The sequence below is a fragment of the Bemisia tabaci genome, chromosome 4 (genome assembly GCF_918797505.1).
Source record: "Bemisia tabaci chromosome 4, PGI_BMITA_v3".
NCBI classification, from domain to species: Eukaryota; Metazoa; Arthropoda; class Insecta; order Hemiptera; family Aleyrodidae; genus Bemisia; species Bemisia tabaci.
In genome coordinates this window covers 35,294,202-35,313,022 of record NC_092796.1, presented here as the reverse complement: position 1 = coordinate 35,313,022, position 18,821 = coordinate 35,294,202, and the positions used below count along the sequence as shown (strand labels likewise).

At 43.1% G+C, this 18,821-nt stretch overlaps 1 protein-coding gene across 3 annotated transcripts in view; it reads right to left on the bottom strand.

The window, feature by feature from the left end:
* The window catches only part of crb (cell polarity complex component crumbs), a 69,426-nt gene that overhangs the window by 33,962 nt on the left and 16,643 nt on the right, over positions 1-18,821 (bottom strand). For all 3 annotated transcript variants that reach the window (XM_019041126.2, XM_019041207.2, XM_019041290.2), the window contains exon 2: positions 881-1,136. In XM_019041126.2, the coding sequence (XP_018896671.2) occupies positions 881-1,136 (256 nt within the window). The remainder of the gene's footprint in view (positions 1-880; positions 1,137-18,821) is intronic.

Genomic DNA, 18,821 nt, shown 5'->3' with positions numbered 1-18,821 from the left:
TGATGTCAGATCTGGATCAAAGAGCGTGTTGTGGGCATCGATCATCATGGGTCGTAGATTAAGAGTATGCATGCCGTTCGAATCCGAAATAGTGCTTAAATTGGACGTATTTCCGTCAAACGGAACTATGTGCATTATGACGTGAGCCCTGTATGCATGTATTCTTATGGGTCTCAGGGCTCATGTCTTAATGCACATAGTTCCGTTTGATAGAAATGCGTCCAATTCACACCTTGTCTAATAGTCCATTCCATTTTAAAATTAAATTCTAAGATTTTTCCTGATTGTTTGACGTGGAAACGTTTCAAACATGCAGATATGAACTTCCCTGTGACAGGTTTGACCTCTCATTGAATTTTTCAGAATTTTTAGCACTGAATTATAATAATTTTTGCACATTTGATCGATGCTTTATAAAGAACAAATTATTTAAAAGTTTGATAGTTGAAAATTCTACTTAATCAAATTTAAGAAAAATTGGAATTTTTATGTATGTTTCTTCTTCAGGAACCAGTATACTAAAACATCTGCGTCCTAAACATTAAAACCTGTTAGGTCTTTCTTACCAATTTGATAATCTGCCTAGGTTTTGACGAAATGCCTGATTTGGCTAATTTGCTCGACGACGGCAACATTAGCGGATCTAGCAAATAGGCAACATTGTTTGTTTCCCCGTTTAAACCTATGGAAATGTATCGATTCTTGAAGGAGCCAGGTGCTCCGACATGAATCGATTATTTAACACAGGTTGAAATGGCGGATATTCGGTGTTGCCAAATTGCTGGATCCGCCTCTGGACGTCGAATTGAATTCAAGCTCGTACGAAAAAACTTCACTCGATTGATGAAACTTGAGGTGTTATCAGGGAGAGGAGACTGACCTTTGCGTGAAAAGCTGGCCGCCGACACAGGACTTAAAACTTAAAGCTATGTGTTGATTTAAGGCTATGGGAGTCAGTCTTGCGTAAGAGGTGACGTTGAAGAATCCCTCCCTGTGCGGCAGGGATAGCGACGGCGCGCTCGACGTGAGGGACGGCGGCCCTGGGGTGGAATCCAGCGACGAGCCCGGAAGTTGTATCGAAAACGTCGGCGCACAGGACGTCAGGAACAAGACCCCAAGTGGTAAAAGCGACCATCCTGAAAACAGAGAAAAAAACACAATGGATTAATGCGATGATGAAAAATTAAGGAAGCATGTGCACATGCTCCCGAAAAAAAAGAAAGAAAAAAAAAAAAAAAAAAAAAAAACACCGAGATAAGTGGGGGCAAAAGGAGGGGGGGGGGGGGGGAGTTGCGCGAAAAAAAATGGAGGAAAAAAGAAAGAAGGAAGGAACGGAGGAAAAAAGTTAGAAGGAAGTAGTAGTAGTAAAATAATTTTATTTTAGAATGGAGGAAAAAAAGAAGGAAGAAAGGAGCGGAGGAAAAAAAAAGAAGGAAGTAGTAGTAGTAGTAATATAAGTTTATTTTGAAGCGGTGCTTTAGCATCTAAGGCCATTTACACCTCTGTGTGTTTACATGGAAATCAAGGTTACATCAGTGAAAATACAAAAGGGTTGAGGGGGAAGGTTAAATTTTAAGTTTAACGGAGCGCATAAATTTAAAAAGTTTTACAGGATGGGTATTCAGAGGTAAATTTTTAAGAGAGGGTAAGGGGCAGGGAAAAAACGTTTTCGGATTTCTTTATGAAGTGGGCAACTTATGGGAACGTGATCTACTGTGTTGAGGGGGAATTTGGACAAGAAGTACGAGCAGGGCGGTTCGATTGGGTCATCAAATAGCTATGGGAAAAATTTGTGTGACCAATTCTCAGTCTAGTTTGGACTACTTGTTGAAGTCGAGTCAAATGAAAGTTTTCAGATGAAGTTGAAGTAGGTAATGCAGGGGGGCATTTAGCATCAGTGAAATGATGCCTCTCAGTGACCCAATGGTGGAGAATTTTTTCTTTCATATCTAGAAAAAGATCTTTAGAGGTAACTGATCCCTTTAAGAAGGGGCCAGAACGGAGGAAAAAAGAAAGAAGGAAGTAGTAGTAGTAGTAAAATGAAGGAAGGAACGAAGGAAAAAAGAAAGAAGGAAGGAACGGAGAAAAAAAGAAAGAAGGACACTCGTATTCATGACGAAATTGATTCAAACTCAGATGCTTCATATGCTATCAAATTTCAAAAATTTTCTGGGGGAGACCCCATACCCGCCTTCCACCCCCATCGCTCGAAGTGTCTGGATCCGCCTTTGAGCTAATAGAAATTGAACCGTTCAGTTCGAAAGAGACTCAACCCTGAAAACTTCGACAATGACAGTTCATTATTTGGTTGAAGGGCCGCCCCCCTGGTTTTAAAACATTTTCTTTTCCAATTTCCCATTTTCAAAAAGAAGAAATTGTGGGAAACCCGTGAACTTAGCTCATAAAGCACTTTCAAAGATAGCAATAAGATTTCCTTTCTCAATTCACGATTTTGGGATAGTAATGGGCGCGGACAAGCTAATATTAGAACAGTGAGGGGAAATATAAAGGAGGGGGGAGGGATGGAGGGAATGACCCCCCAGAAACTGAAAAAGACATCCGTCATGCATAATATGCATCGGGGTAGAGTAAAAATTAGCATGTGGCGAGCGTAGAAAGTTTCCGATGAATGCGATCGTGGCCAGAAGAAAAGTTATGAGAAAAATCACGGAGCGAAATGGGGGAAAAGAGCATAGCATGACGGTCGAAAAACGCATTTTTTTCCGACGCGCCGTGGCGTGTCTCGGGGAGGGGGGGGGGACTGGTTGGCTGTGTGTCGCGAAGAAGTCGTGCGAGCCGTCGGGGGATGACAATACACGAGAAAGGAGCGGCACACGCTCGACGCCTCACAGTGGATCGAGTCGATAGGAGAGGTCGGACAAAATTTGGAGACTTCAAACGCTTATAACTCCGTTCATACAAATCTTTGAGGTTCTAAAAGTTGTTCCAATGGTTTCCTCGTAGAATTTCCTTCGAGAGGCACCCATTACAATTTAAAATGTGAAGAAAAAGAAACATCATAAGTTGCAGTTTTTGTCAAAAATTTCATGTCCAACCTCTCTAACTGACTCGATCCACTGAGCGACACGGGATGCGCGGAGACTCGAACGCGCGGATAGGAAAGAGAGCGTAGAAGTCATCCGTCATCGAAATCATGTGCGGCGCTTGTTCCCGCCTCCCGTTGCCCGACACCGGTGAAAATAAATGAATAACGCTCTGCACGGTGAGCATTACCGTCGTGCACCGGCAAAACATCGTAAAAACATTATACGTTGCCAAAGTTTCTCCGATTGAACGCGCACTGAAAAAAAATTTCTTGAGATATTATTTTTGTGACAATTTTTCTTGGATTTCAAAATTTCCTGCCTTTCCAAAGTTTTTTTACGTATTGTATGATTTCTTATCAAAATTATTTACACGAAAAATGTACATCACAAAGCCTCTTGTTTAAAAATGTGATGTTTCGGCTAGGAGAAAAAATTGAAGCTTCCGCGGAGAAATTTCTGTCTTTTCCAAATTTTCCCTCAGTGTTCAAGGAGTTGTCACCTTAAAACACTTACTTACACTACTGCGGGCTGATTGTTGAAATCGATGGACAAAGCGATAGACAAAGAAGACATAGCGAGTATGGAGCAATTTTACTGGTTGAAATAGGTGGTTCTTATAGACTAAGGGGGTAAATAACAGAACTACTTTAGGTTCTTTCGTGGGTTGCCGTCAGTTCGTCTATAACTTACCTCCTACTTCCATTGCTACCACCCGTTTCCACCGATGGGATCCCTCCATATCTCTTTTCTTTTCTTTGTCTAGAGCTTTGTCTATCAAATTTAACAATCAACCCGCAGGAATCAGAGGAGCAATTCTTCATTTCCCTCACGAAAGAAACAAATACATTTCAGTGTTGCCAACTTTCCCCTCGCAATTTTCAGTTCAACCAGGGGAATCTTGGTTACTTCTAACTGAGAATGTCACTGATAATTCTTCTGATCTCGGGCAAAAATCAAAATTTTGGATACAAATTGCACAGGGACATTCTTGTAAAAAATTGAATTGTGAGTCGATTTGGCAAACTTGGAATGGAGTTACGTTTTTTCGTGCGGGAAACGATGGATTGACGAAAAACTGCAACACGGCACTCGCGCGTTGAGTGCATGGAGCCGAGCTGCGCGACCGAGGGGCCGAATCGTTCGAAAAACCAGCATTCCCCATTCGCACATGTACAAAATTGCCGAGCTAAGAAAGAGCGCCGTGTAAACCTTCAGACATTGCCATATTTCTTTCAATAAAAAACGAATTTACTGGGAAAACTCTGAATATTTCCCTCTAATTTTTCAGGCAATTTTGTTGAAAATTTAACCTAAAACATTTGAAAATGTCAAGGGAAAATACGCATAACTTCTCTCAAAAATGATTATTTTGTCGGGGGAAACTTGGCAACAGCAGAATGCTCATACGGCGTTCTTGGCCACCGAGCCGTGGCCCAATTTTTCGCTCTCCGGAGGTGTTCACCGTTCACACGTGCGAATATTCCTCCCCGCGTAGCGCCGCGACTATGATTGTCTCGCCGGCCATTATTGATTTTCATCTTTCGCTCTCATTTTTTTCGTTGCTTGATTCGAAACCGATCGCACCAAATCCAACGGCGCACAATGGATTGAGTCAATAGGAGAGGTCGGACAAAATTTGGACATTTTAAACACTGATAATTCCGTTTATACACAACTTTGAAGAAATAAAAGTGGTTCCATTGGTTTTCTCGTGAAATTTTCTTCAAGAAATACCCCATAAAGTTTGAAATGTGACGAAATAAACATCAAAATTTGCAATTTTAGTCAAAAATTTAATGTCCGACCTCTCTAATTGAATCGATCCACTGTGCGGCGAGTGTGTTTGCTTTGGATTGGATCCACTCGCGCGTAGCTCCACGGCCGAAACCACCGGTGTTAGATTAATCGAGCATCGTACCGAAAATAGGAGATTGGAAAAAAAAGCTGGATATTTGTAGCGTAAGATGATGGGACGGATTAGATTCACAATGAGGTATAAACTCGCTGGGTCTGGAACTTCTTTTTCATTTTCGATCTTTCCCAATCTCGCCCCGAATTTTTCCTGATTTCCAAGGAAAAGTTCCCTCATAAAATCCTAGGATTGTCCGACGATCATGGTGTCAACAAACAGGTTTTCTAAATTGTCTGTATGGAGGTACGCGTTGTACCTCCGTTTGACGAGATCCGAAAAATTTCGACGATTTGAAATTCTCGCTCGAATTGCGACAAAAATGACGTAGTCACAAAATTTAATCGGTGGCTTCTTCGGGATTGGCAGTACAATCGCGATCTTACAGGCGAATACTACTCTAAAAAATCAATACCATTTCCGGACTTTCCGGTAATTCCAGACTTTTGGACACCCTGAATATTGCATGGTCCATGTTGCGTGGCTTTGTCTTGGCTTGTCTTATCGACATAGATTCAATACAGGGTTACCACAAAAATTTAGAGGATTACATTCCTTGACATTTCCCAGATTTTCCCGACACATTTGACTGTTCGATGTTCTGAACGTCAAATCCATTCTAGAAAGCTGATGAACAGGGTGTCAAGTTTTTTCCACTTTGGGAAATCCTGACTTTTGACTGCTAAATCCTGATTTCATAATTTTTCCAAATCCTGATCAAATCTTGACTTCACGCAAGGCGAATAAAACTTCACAAAAATAGCTCGATAAAAAAATCCGATCGGACGGCCGACTTTCCTCAAATCCTGATGAAATCGGAATTAAATCCTGATTGACCTCAAATCCTGATAGAATCGGGAAAATCGGGACAATTCTGATGCTAGACACACTGGAAAAAAAAAACACATTAGATCTAGAGTCGAGACTCTTGAAAACATTGACAAGAAAAAGGACTCTTGATTCAATCAGATTTAAGCTTAAATCAAAAGGAAATCCGCTCAAATTGAGAGGCTTGGTTCTTGATTTAAGCTTAAATCTGATTGAATTAAGAGTATTTTTTCTGGCGATGTTTTTAAGAGTCTGGACTCTAGATCAAATGTGTTTTTTTTTTTCTTTTTCCAGTGCACCCTGAGAAGGTAAATAAACAATTTTCTCTTGACATTTCCAGGTTTTCCCTGACGTTTAAAAATTCCCTGACATTTCCCGGTACTTATTCCCTGACTGTGGCAACCCTATCGCTAATCGGGCCGCAGGACGTGACGTCACAAACCACAATCCTAGTACATCTTGAAACGTGGCGTTCTTTCGCGGGTGCGGAGAGCGTGAGGTCACCGCGACACGCATCCTCATCTCGCGCTTGGAGCCTGCGAGCGCCAGCTTTGAACGTAAGTTGGTTGATGACACCTCTAGCCTTCGAGCTGAAGCGCGAGTCACGTGGTCTCCCCCCCCCCCCCTTGATATCCCCCACCCCGGCTTAATTAAGCTTCGACGTATCGGAAAATCCGATCTATGATTCCGTCGCGGCCTTCTCGACCATGTGCCGAATCATAACAGGACCCTTTTGTCCGTTCGCGTGCCATTAAAAATTTTTCATTTCCGAACCCCTCCTCTCGTTTGGACCTACTTTCGACGCCGGAGACAGGGCCAGTGGCGCGGCATGCTTTGCGATATATCGATATTTCCCCCAATTGAAGGCGTGGTGAATATTCGATTAGTAAGGTGTTCGTTCGATGTCGATAAAGAGGGACATTATGTGACTCTTGACAATTGGACGTATTTCTACGAAACAGATCTATGTGCAGGTGAGAAATATGGGGTGTGCTCGTCGAAGCTGCATAAGAAGCAATGTAAAAGTGGGCATGATTCCTTTTGAAGAATTGGCAAAGCGGGATATTACATTCTATCAAACAGACCTATGTGCCAACTGAATGCAGCAGTCATGAGCCGCGAGGATGGGACGAGGGCGTTGTGGACAGGGCTCATGAGTTAAGGACGAAGCGGAAGCGGGATGACGGCGGTTCCATCTCCGTTGACGTCACTGGCGCTTTATTATTCTCATTCACTCTTACGGCCAGAGAACTAACGAGCACACCCTATATTTCTCACTTGCACATAGGTCTGTTTGTTAGAAATACGTCCACTCGATGTAATTATAGTAACTTGTTATATATATGTTACGGGTAATCTAGTCAAACCGGGTAATGTCGACATTACCCGGGTAATGTCGGCAATAATTGACATTACCCAGGCCGTTTTGGTTAGGTTAGGTTAGGTTAGGTTAGGTCAGGTCCAGCCGGTCCCGTCTGCGGCCCTCCCTGACGACTGAGGGGTGGGATGGCGGGTATTATAACCTAACCTTACCTAACCAAAACGGCCTGGGTAATGTCAATTATTGCCGACATTACCCGGGTAATGTCGACATTACCCGGTTTGACTAGATTACCAGTAACATATATAAAGAAGAAAATTTAATCTTTCCTCTTATCCTGCATGTCCTAATATATCCGCTCATAATACTCATAAAAAAGGTTAATATTTATTTAATTATATTATTTAGTATATCGGATTGTTATCCGAATTGGTAACAGTGACCGTCCACGGGAAAAGGGACCTTAGTCCACGGAAGCAACATCTTCAGTAAAGCGATTTTAGTCGAGTTGGGTCGAAAAATTCGATCCAGCGTCTCCGAATCTGCGAGAAGATTGTGGTGCTCTCCTTCATTTTTTGGAAATGAAAGACCCTCTTGGAGGTCGAAATAGTTGAATCACGAGTTTCAACCCATCCGACTTTTCTACTTCTGCGTTGAAGTCGCTGAATCAGCGAAAGAGAAACCATTTACTCCTTCATTTTGTGGAAATGAAAGTTTACCTGTTCGGAAGTCGAAATAGTTGATTCACGAGTTTCAACCCATCCGACTTTTCTACTTCTGCGTTGAAGTCGCTGAATCAGCGAAAGAGAAACCATTCACTCCTTCATTTTGTGGAAATGAAAGTTTACCTGTTCGGAAGTCGAAATAGTTGATTCACGAGTTTCAACCCATCCGACTTTTCTACTTCTGCGTTGAAGTCGCTGAATCAGCGAAAGAGAAACCATTTACTCCTTCATTTTGTGGAAATGAAAGTTTACCTGTTCGGAAGTCGAAATAGTCGAATCACGAGTTTCAACCCATCCGACTTTTCTACTTCTGCGTTGAAGTCGCTGAATCAGCGAAAGAGAAACCATTTACTCCTTCATTTTGTGGAAATGAAAGTTTACCTGTTCGGAAGTCGAAATAGTTGATTCACAAGTTTCAACCCATCCGACTTTTCTACTTCTGCGTTGAAGTCGCTGAATCAGCGAAAGAGAAACCATTTACTCCTTCATTTTGTGGAAATGAAAGTTTACCTGTTCGGAAGTCGAAATAGTTGATTCACGAGTTTCAACCCATCCAACTTTTCTACCTCTGGGTTGAAGTCGCTGAATCAGCGAAAGAGAAACCATCTACTCCTTCATTTTGTGAAAATGAAAGTTTACCCTCTCGGAAGTTGAAATAACTGTATCACGCGCTTTAACGCACTCAACTTTTCTACATCTGCGTTAAAGTCTCCGATTAAGCGGAAAAGAGACCATTTTCTCTTTCATTTTGTGGAAATGAAATTTAATCTACTCGGAAATCGGAATAGTTGTACCACGTGCTTCAGTGCATCCAACTTTTTTTTCAGCGTTAAGGTCCCCGACTCCCTGAGTCAGCGGTAAAGAGACCATGTTTTCCTTCATTTTGAGGATATGCAATTTTTCCTACTTGGTCATTCGGTGGTCCCTAAGCACCACTAAGCGACGGAATTTACAGTCGTCCAGTTCCCACATGAGGATGATTGCTCAGTCTTGTTTCCAATATGTCTGGACCGTTGATGAACAGTTGCACTAACCGAGCACCACGTTCAATGCAACTGCTTTTGCAATAAAACATACGTCCGACAGTGGGCAAAACTGAACGTTTTAGTGATCGAAGATCGGGTACAAATAAATTTAGAGAAGACTCAACGGAACAGATGCCCGCACAGTAGAAATTAAAGCGTCCCTGGCCACGTTCTGGTGAAATGTAAGAAATTACAACAGGTTTACTAAGAATTTTGAGCCTCCATCTACAGCAACAAGCAGGACTCTTATTTTTCGAATCCGCATGATACACGATTTGGGCGTTCCATCAGGCCATCGTTAGTTTTTTTTTCCAAAGTTTATCATTTTCCATCCATATTATTCCTTTCTTTCCTACACTGGAAAAAAGAGTCGCTTGGATCTAGAGTCCAGATTCTTAAAAACATTGAAAAGAAAAAATACTCTTGATTCAAAGGGGTTTTTTTTAATCAGAAGGAAATCCGCTTAAATCAAGTGTCTCGGTTCTTCGATTCAAGTAAAAATCCGATTGAATCAAGAGTATTTTTTCTTGTCAGTGTTTTTAAGAGTCTGGACTCCAGATCCAAGCGACATTTTTTTTCCAGTGTAAGGTATAGACGACCCTTTGTGTCCCTATGTAAAACTCTATCGTTTCTAGTTCGCTAAAGGCTCCTTGGTTGGAACACAAGCCATAAAACTCACGTAAAATAAAGAAAATAAAAACATTTTAGAGTGAAAAAATTGGATTTGCGCCGGGTATACAAGATTCTTGCACTGGAAAAAAAAACACATTGGATGTAGAGTCCAGACTCTTGAAAACATCGAAAAGAACAAATACTCTTGATTCAATCAGATTTAAGCGTAAATCAAAAGGAAATCCGCTCAAATTGTGAGGCTTGGTTCTTGATTTAAGCAAAAATCCGATTGAATCAAGAGTATTTTTTCTTGTCGATGTTTTTAAGAGTCTAGACTCTAGATCCAATGTGTCCCCCCCCCCCCTCCTCAGTGTGCTTATTATTATTTCGCAATAGGTCCCTGTATTTTCCGTCTTTGGGGAGGGGGAGGGAGGTGTTTCAACACCATGGATTCGCGAGCGTGGAAAACAGAACTCGGAGCGACTGTGCGCCGAAAGCGGCTCATAATTTCCACACGATGAGTGCGTCTGCGTCGCGTCGCGGCGAACAATTGGACGTATTTCTGCCAAACGGAACTAAGTGCATCAAGACATGAGCCCGGAGACCCACAAGAACGTACGCATAACAGGGCTCACGTCACAATGCACTTAGTTCCGTTGGCAGAAATCCGTCCAATTACGGGGAACTTTCTTCGCTCTTATCTGGAGCTGCGTCCGCGGCCGGCGTTCGTAGGTGCGTTTACCTCTCGTTTGCGTAGCTTTGCATTGCTGCGGAGTCGCTAACCTCAAAAACTGCTCCAGTCCGCGGGCCGCCCCAGTTCCGCGGGATCGACCGACTGCGGCTGCGACTGTGACTGTTGAAATCTAGAATGGGATCGGAAACGCAGCGCGGCGGGGCCGGGCGGGGCAACCACATGCATGCTGAGCTGTGCGTACTTCCAGGGAAAGTCACTTCACCCAGAGGCAAGTTACCCCGCGAAAGGCCACAGGGCTGTTGCTGACATTCACCGGAGCTTGAAAGAGAGAGATCCATGAAACTTAAGTGCCTTTATGCACGCACTAGTAAAAAAAAGTAACTCGGATCCAGAGTCCAGACTCTTAAAAACATTGATAAGAAAAATTACTCTTCATTCAAATGGAAATCCGCTTGAATCAAGAGGCTTGGCTCTTCGATTCAAGGAAAAATCCGATTGAATCAAGAGTATTTTTTCTTATCAATGTTTTTAAGAGTCTGGACTCTAGATCCAAGCTACTTTGTTTACCAGTGCGGGTGTAGGGTCCAAGCTTCCACATTTTCAGACGCCCGCCAGCCGGCTTTCCACATTTTTTTTTTTCTCATCAGTCTTCCAAAAAATTTCCCACCGACCTAAAAAAAGATGACATTTTTCTTCCGTTTTCCTTGGATTTTTGACGTTCGGCCCCAAATAGCGCTCCCACCTTCCAAATGTTTGGGGCTTTTCCACATTTACATGTGCCCGCCCGGGCGCGTGATCGAACATTTTCTGCACCACTGTCCAGACCTGTCCGTTGAAAAGGCCGGAGCGCCTTTTTCCCCCGCTTGTGATAAAAAAATGTGTCACTCATTGCATTCATACGCCGTCGTTGCATGAAGACAGGGCGGTTTGGATATTTTACCACATAGGAAAAAAGAAATCAGTAAATGAATTATGATTAAACTTTTCCCGACTTATCGGGGTTGGGCAAAATTCTTTAACTTAATGCATTCTTTGCCGTGATTTAATTTTAAAATTTTCCGAATTTTCCCTGGATCTCCGAAGGGTTTTTAATAGTATATATATTTTTCTTAGGTAACAAATCTTAACCCACGTGATACGCAAACTATACATTGAGCAGTAAATTTCAGACTTTTCCGGAGAGTTCATCGTGATTCTTAATTCAATTTTTCCCAGCAACGCCTACGCAGTTGGCCGTCATCTCTCATGTGCACCGCACCCATTTCAGTGGCGTAGCGTGCTTTATCGATTGATCTGCCATTTAAACCTACGAACAGTATCGATAAATAAGGTGTTCGCAACGAACACACACCTTAATAATCGATTCTTTACCATAGCTTCAAATGGAATACTATCGATAGACTATTATCACGCCTCGCCACTAGCCCATTCCTGAGTCGCTCGTCAATCACTATGATGCATACAATGATGTCGTTTCTCGGGAATAACTTCTACACGGTGAGAAACCTGTTGTGGCGCGAGTTCTGCAAAGGCAGACAACAGAAAACACTAGAGTCCCTTTATACCCAGAGTTACGACAACTCACTTTTGGTTGGGCCAGGGTTGGGCTGAAAGTGGCCGAAAAAAAAATCCAATTCTGATTGTTTCTCGCTCATGGAGGTCGAAACGAGTGCACCAAGATGGCGGTACCTCGAATGTGAACAAGAATAATGAAAATATTACCTAATTGTGGTTTATCAAGAGTAAATTGTTATTTCCATAGGTCCAAAATGAAAATAGATTAAGAAATTATTCACAAACCAATCTCATTTTCTTTTTAATTGATTACTTTGTTGATGTTGTTGTTTTTGTGTGACAGACATCGCAGGATTCCTGATCCTTATCCCTCAATATCGTTCGTTTGGGTGCACTCGTTTCGGCTTCCATGGCCAGCCAAGGCCGGCTGCCAGGCAGCTGATAATCGAGTTGTCTTAACTCTGGGTATAAAGGGACTCTAGAAAACACAAATGAGGCAACTAAAACATAGGAAGGCGCCAGCGTCAACCAAAAAGGGTTATCGACAAGCGTCAGCTCATTCATTCATTTCACTCGATCACTCATTCATTCGTTACGATCGCCATCGCGGAGTAGCGCGCCCGTAAATACTTACTGAAGCGCCTCCGCGGTGGCGTCAGGAACGCAACACCTTGCCACGTCTACGTCACAATCAGCGAATTTCCAAACCTGACTCGATAACAACAGTAGCGTTGAAAATGTACAGCAGATTAAGCCCCAAAAGGACACTGCTTAAAATCGAGGAGTGAAATTCGGTGCCGGAGTCTATGAAGCGCCCAAAAACCTCGAGGGGTATAAATGCGAAGTGAAATTGACACTATGAAGGCGTATGAGACTCCGCCGGAATTGAATTGAAGATTCCGCTCCGTTAGAGTGTACGCGGAAAGAAAAAGTAACCAACATTTTGTATTAATATCTATAGGAGGTAAGACATGAAGTAACACAAACTGCTGATTGATTTTTTCTGAAACCGGAATCACACGCTGAGTATGGGAGTTGAATGTGGCTTGAATGTGGAGGTCATTGGTCCGATGCCTGAATTTTGCAAAATTCAGGGTACCGATGGGGATCAGAGCTCAGCACTGCCGCGCTAAGGAAAAACGACGTATGAACATTCGAGAGTTGCCAAATTTCCTTCGATGAAATGTTTATTTTTGAGGAAAATTAGGAATATTTTCCCTTAAAATTTTCCAGAACTTTGAGTGAAATTGCGGACAAAATTTTCTGAAAAATTGGGAGAAAAATATTCACACATATTCCTAAGAATCCTTAACTAACCAAAGGAAATTTGGCAACGCCTGAAGGTTCAAACGACGTTTTTCCTTAGGATGGCAGAGCAGTTATCAGTTTGTCTGAACTTTTCGAATGGATCTGATACAAATTCTGATGAACCTGACTTAAATTTACGAAGTTCCAGCTGCTGATCGTTGACCGTTGACTCACATATTCAGCGGCCAAATTCGGCGTGTGATTTCGGCATGTGTTAGTTTTTCCTGGGTCATTCTCTCTTTCCCTTTTCTTCCTCCTTTTATAGAGCCCCCCCCCCCCCCCCCCAATCATAGATCCGCCTATGAAAGATTCCTGGTTTTCGGAACGGATTCCCTGATTTTCCCTGAAATTCGTTCCCGCTGAATCCCGGATTTTCTCGGTTTTTCCCAGCCCGGACACCATGCCGTTAAGGGATCGCCGCGAGGGACATGGACAACTGGACGTATTCCTGCCAAATGGTACTAAGTGCATTTAGACATGAGCCTTGAGACCCATAAGCCTATACGCATTGCAGGGCTCACGTCATAAAACACATAGTTTCGTTCGGCAGAAATACGTCCAACTTGTCAACTGCGTCCAGGTGGACTAAGGTGGGACACCGGGACGCGGCACGATTGCCAAACCGACACGGAAAAAAAGCCTCAATCCCATCTCGCATCATCATTCACGGCCCAAAATTCACTGTCAAGTTGGCATACCGCCCGCGGTTGTGGCGGAGCCGTCATTCATCTGACAATGGTAACCGCCGCGCGCTGCCATCCTGCGCTCGAGCCCGTCGGAGTCTAATCCTCCGGGTGAGAAACCGCGTATCTCCGTCAGGTTTCATATGTACTTGTGCGTTTTTTGATGGGGGTGGGAATCTGGCAACGTTGCGGCCGGGCGCAGACGGAGGAGCGCGACCGTTGCGAATCGATATCGTTGGCCTCAGCGGCGTCCGCGAACCATGGTCACCGCCCGAATTTACGGCCGCTTTACGGAATATACGGCCAGTCGACTCATCCTCAGTTCGGATGCCTCGTCCGTCAAGAATGGAACCTCCAGGTGTCTACTAAAACAGACGGGCCAAAAATCAGTACTATTACAGTACTCATACAGCACTTTTTGAGTACATTCCAAAAAAATTCAGTACCTACTCAATAGAAAAATTCAGTACTTTTTCAGTAACTCCACTTGACGAAATTCGAAAAATTTCAAATATTTGAATTTCTTGCTCAAATTAAGACAAAAATGACAAAAAATGAGAAAAATTCCGGACCTTTTGCGGAATTTCCGCACTTTTTCAATACTTCCGGACCCCCTCAAAAAATCGGTACTTTTTCCAGGCTTTTCGGAATTTCCGGACTTGTAGACACCCCGAACCTCGGACAGGGTAAATAAGAAATCGTCGCTTCTCTGGCGTGAGGGCGCGTCGCAATGGGTCAATTGCGCTGGTCACAGAATCGTGTTTTGATGCTCGATTCTTAAAGATTAGCTAAAAATAATAAGATCAGGACAAACAGCAACTCTCTACGTTCATTATTAACCGGGATATTGCGCTTTGAAAAATTTGGTTTGTGTAGCCATCTACACGAAAAAAACTACGTGAGTAGGACTCGAAGTTGAGGTCACGATCTCTGAAGTTTTTGGATCGCACGTTCAAAAACTTGAGGTCAAGCTGCCGAAGTTGGGGTCAAAAATCTGAAGTACTTCAGTACATACCGAAGTCCTTCAGATGTGTGAACCGAATCCTTAGTACTTCAGATGTTTGATCCGAACTTCGGCATGTGGACCTCAAGTTTTCGGATGTGCGATCGAACTTCAGAGATCCATAACCTCAACTTCGAGTCCGACATACGAAGTTTTTTTTCTCCGTGTACCGCAGTAGCAACACCCTTGTTGTCTGAATTTTACGTTGAAAAACCAGGGTAAATGTGCCTGCTACCGGTTTATGAATCTAGGTAGGAGGTGAGGGAGGAGGAGGAGGAGAGGTAGAGGGGTATGCATAACCGCGGCGGATGGTCACCATCGGAAAACTAGACGAAATCCCGAATTTTCGCAGCAATTTAGTGGGATGGATTTGAACCAATGAATCAATTTCCAAAAAGGTGTTTTGTTGGGTTCTTGCGTACAGGATATTGATTTCATCAAAGGGATGCTCCTTGGTCGAAGCTCCATGCTTTTCTTAACATTATGCTTCGAATTATTTGCCTCATTCACATATTGCAGGTTCTTTGACCTGTGAACGCTCTTTGAACGCCACAGTGTCTCGATAGATTGTTGACTATTTAGCTTCAGCTGGGTAAACACGACTGTCCGAGTGTTCACTTCCCGGAAACTAAGCGCATGCGACACTCCTCTTCGGCGGAGTGGAACTTGCAATCGACCACATTCTGAGAGCTAAAATTTTTGGGAATTTTTTTGACTTGATTTTCCGTAGAGTGGCCCAAATTTGAAACCGTTAATAGGTTTACATACACGTACCAAGCCTAGTGCTAGGACAGACATAGGCATAGGTATGGGCACAGTCACAACGAACTTTTTTTCTACCCGCACGGAGAAAAAAACTTCGTGGGTGGGACCCGAAGTTGAAGTTATATGGATCTCTGAAGTTTTCAGATCACGAATTTAAAAACTTGAGGTCCAGCTGCCGAAGTTCGGGTCAGACATCGAGGCACTTCGGTATGCACCGGAGTACTTCAGATGTGTGACCCGAACCCTTCAGTATGTATCGAAGTACTTCAGATGTCTGACCCGAACTTCGGCAGCTGGACCTCAAATTTTTACATACGTGATCTGAAAACTTCAGAGATCCGTATGACCTCAACTTCGGGTCCCACGCACGAAGTTTTTTTCTCCGTGCGAGTCTACCGCTATCCGAAAATTACCGAGGAGCGATATGAAACTGCCGAATATTACGGGAGTCACTTCCGATTCTGAAATAACGAGGTGCGGCCGTTACGGTGCGGAGTTCCGGGTTTTACGGGAGCCGCTTGGCTGGATCAGAGCGTTCTTACGCAATGCGTAAGCGAGCCGGTACGTAACCTCACCGCCGCGGAGGTGGAATCCTCGGCACCGATTAGTCACCGATGCTCCGGAGGTCGGTGCACGCCAAAACGTCATGCAACAACTTCCCGTCATCAGCAGTTACCATCTTTGATTCGGAAAAACTGGAGTGAGAAAATATCAAGCAAACGTTGGACTTCATAGGACGTCGTCGTCACTGATGTAACGTAACATGTTCAAGACTGTCCAACGGAAAGTCAAAAAATCTTCACATCACTTTTGAAAAAAAAAAGGAAAAAAAACATGGGGCAATAGGCCGGTAGCACAATTTTTTTTTTTTTATCGCTTGCATCGAAAGGATCAAGGATCCTGATGGAGGAATTTTCCCGGAATATTTTGGTCACCGGAAACTCCCAAAAAATCAACTTAAAAACGCCCCAAAATTCTGATTTTCAAAACGGTTACAATTACGCGGGATCGAATCCGGAACTTTCGTTGGTGGGGGTACTCGGTACTATCACTCATCTTTTTGCTCTAGCTGAAGTTTGCAACAGGCCCGTTGCCTTAATGGAAAAAATGGTATCGGTGGGGGAAGGACGATATTCCCAGTTTTTAGGACAGACCCAATGACTTTCCCGAAGATTTTTTGTTCCTGATAAATCCCCAGTTTTTCAGCTCCCCGAAAGCATGATATCATCCCGAGGAGAAAGAAAATCCCGACACTTTTTTCGAGCGCTGATAAAACTAGGAAAAATCAACTCAGCGCATCAGAATGACGGCTCATATCCCGATGGAACCAGTCATCGAGCTTGCGGCACACTTTTCCTCCATTTGACAACGGCGAGCGCATCCGAGCCGCGATAACGGTCGCTCCGAGCCCCGGTCGAGGGGCGCCGAAAGGGGGGGGGGGGCTCCGGGGCCGAAATGAGCGAAGAAATGAAGCGGCAAATCAAGTGGACGAATCTCGGTTGGGGCCGCGGCGCGGCGGTCTCGCGAAAAACTGGGTAAACTGGCCAAGCTCTCGATCCGTACCGTCGTGCTAAGGAAAAACCTCGTAAGAACATTCCAAGGTCGCCGAATTTCCTCTGACAAGAAATTCGCTCTCGAAAAAATTTACTGATGTTTTTCTTTGAAATTGACATGAAAACGCAATCAACTTACGCTACCGTGCAACGCAAAAACGCCATAAACGCCATTTTAATTTTTTTGGAAACAATGTATCCCTAGCAGAAAATCTTGTGTACCTACCTTAGGGAATTTTTTTACAGGATTCTTTTATCAATACTATCTAGAACTTAACCTGAAAATTTGAGGTGCATGGGTAAAACAGTTTTTATTTTATGAAGTGTTAAGTTCCAACAACCGCAGGAAAATCTCAGTGGATTTACGGCGTTCTTGCTTAGCACGGCAGTATGAGACGCATGAGAATGGCATGAATTAATTTTGGATCTCAGATTCTGGGGGATACTAATCTATTTCGTAGCTTGCATAAAAATCATGGAGTACCAAATATTTTTCAAAGTTCTAAATTTTTGGGAATCGGTTATTCGAAAAAAGAAAAAATTAATGAAAATTTTCAAAATCATACTAGAAAAAAAATTCAATCTTGAAAACCCCCAAAAATGTTGTTACGAATTCGTAACGCTATGCCATAGAGGGTTAAGATTAAAGTGCTTACGAAATTCTGTGGAAAATCCGCAGAAAATTAAGCACTAATCCTCGTGAAAATTTGGCATTCATCCGAGGAAATTTGGCAACGTCTGGAAGTTTGAACGCCGTTTTTCCCAAGCGCGGCAGCATATGGGTGCCTACCAGGTCGCTGTTCTGTATTTTCCGTGCCGTAGCGGCAAGAGGCACCAAAATACGTCCTTAGTACTTGCGGCCGTACTTGAAGTCGTTCCGTAGTGGAGTGGACACAGAAAAACAATATAATTTCCCCTCGCTTTTTTGGGTTTCCTCGCGTAAATTTTCGGAACATTTCTTTTCTTTTGAGCTGACACGGGATGATCAAAAATGATTTTAAGATTTTCCAATCAGGACAGAGACAAGCTGAGACTAAAAGATGCGACGCAGTTAAAGTTCGTATGGTTTTCGTTAACACGATTTTTCTCTGACTTTTGAGAATTATAGCTCGTTATTTCGCTCCGAATTTTCCCGATTTTTCCTGACTCATTTTTATCCCTGCCTTTGCCAACATTACTCTGATGGTAGCCATTCAGCAGGTGGGATTCAGTCCCTGGGAAAAATAAGTGATTCAAAAAATAAAGGGAGCTGCGTTTTGGTGCGCGTTACTAAGGGGGGGGAAAAAAACCAGAAGATGCACTGGGGAAAAAAACACATTGGATCTAGAGTCCAGACTCTTGAAAACATTGACAAGAAAAAATACTCTTGATTCGACCGGGTTTTTGCTTGAATCAAAACGATATCCGCTTAAATTATAAGAATTAGAAATTACCTATGTATAATAAGAAATTATAAGAGGCTTGGTTCTTGATTTAAGCTAGATTCTGATTGAATCAAGAGTACTTTTTCTTGTCGATGTTTTTAAGAGTCTGGACTCTAGATACGATGTGTTTTTTTCCAGTACTTATGGGCGTTCTGAAAATTCCGTTTTACCAAGATTTGAACAGATTCAGCGTGTATTCCTCCCAGATTTGTACCGCCTAAATGCGATTTGCCTCCTAAAATGCGTACTTGAACGCTCCCTACCCTTAAAGAGGCTCACTTTCTATTGTTCTGAAAAGCGATGTTCGAGCAGTGGAGTCGCTCAAAGGAGTAACTATTCATATACTTCTTAATGTCATGAGATTCGGTCATGACGTAAACTCCGTAAGCGTGGTGAACAGATTTGTTGG